Below are 1,037 nucleotides of genomic sequence, written 5' to 3'. Positions count from 1 at the left end.
TCTTCCTGAAAGGCTCTTTGGAAGTGTTAATGTTTGGAATATAAAAACTTAACTTACCGAAAGGGACGAAATGCTTTTTTTTTTTGTACGGTTATAACCTATGCAATCTAATATAACCCTACCTGCTTAGCAAAAAAATCATTAAAGAAATCATACCTTTTTCTTTCCCAAAAAGCATAGGATGGTCACTCCAAACTTCTAAAAAGAATGTATTCTCTATAACCTTTGTTTTATTCAAGACTTCTGGTTTATTTAATAATTCTTTAATCTTGAAAATCTTTATTTCCCCTTGATTTATCTTAGAATTTATTCTTTTAAAGACACTAATTTCGTTTACTATAGGTTTAGAGATTATTTTAAAAAGTACTCTTTTACCCGTTAAGATGGTGGATATCCTATCGTTATCAATTACAATAGGTTTGATTTTGTTTAAAGAGTGGATTCTTAAAATTGTTTCTTGTGAGAGATTTTAACCATAATGAAGGACAACTGGACAAGTTTATACATAATCCGTCATTGCGAACATATGTATTAGAAAGTTTATATTTTACTTTCATATTTAGTCTATTAGCAGTTACACTTTGTGATGTTTTTTCAAAATACTTTGTGGGAATATGTCCTCTTAACACAATTTAGATCAGGACTACTATCTGTTAAAGCAGTTATTTTTATTGTGAATGATTTATCACCATCTTTGAATAATGACCTTTCGAATTGTCGATAAAAATACTTCATCCTCCGTTTTTCCGATTCTTCACCGAGAGCTATTTGACTATTAGGTCCTGACATTTCTAACTGATGGATGGACTCTATTACCCTTAAATCTTCAATCTCCATTTGATTTATTTTTTCATTTAAAAATGTTGCTTTCCTTTTGAGATCTTTAACCTCTTTATTTAACTCTCCTAACGTTATAAGTTTTCCCTTAGGGGTTTCCAATCGATTAAAAAGCTATTTCATAGTGAAAATATCTATAGGAACTTCTGGTATTGTCAACACATGATATATCATGTGTATCTTTAGCCAAATGTCATGTA

The 1,037-nt window shown here is 29.8% G+C and overlaps 1 protein-coding gene across 1 annotated transcript in view; it reads right to left on the bottom strand.

Moving 5' to 3' along the window:
- Window positions 1–789, bottom strand: part of LOC111371116 (phosphate transporter PHO1-like) — an 18,310-nt gene extending 17,521 nt beyond the window's left edge. The window contains exons 1-2 of the mRNA XM_022993024.1: window positions 604–789; window positions 157–298 (exon numbers count right to left, since the gene is read on the bottom strand). Coding sequence (XP_022848792.1) covers window positions 157–298; window positions 604–789 — 328 coding nt within the window. The remainder of the gene's footprint in view (window positions 1–156; window positions 299–603) is intronic.
- Window positions 790–1,037: the final 248 nt, after the last annotated feature.

The sequence above is a fragment of the Olea europaea genome, chromosome 22, assembly GCF_002742605.1.
Source record: "Olea europaea var. sylvestris chromosome 22, O_europaea_v1, whole genome shotgun sequence".
Lineage (NCBI taxonomy): Eukaryota > Viridiplantae > Streptophyta > Magnoliopsida > Lamiales > Oleaceae > Olea > Olea europaea.
The sequence above is the reverse complement of the archived record's forward strand: the minus strand, read 5'-3'. Positions and strand labels throughout refer to the sequence as shown.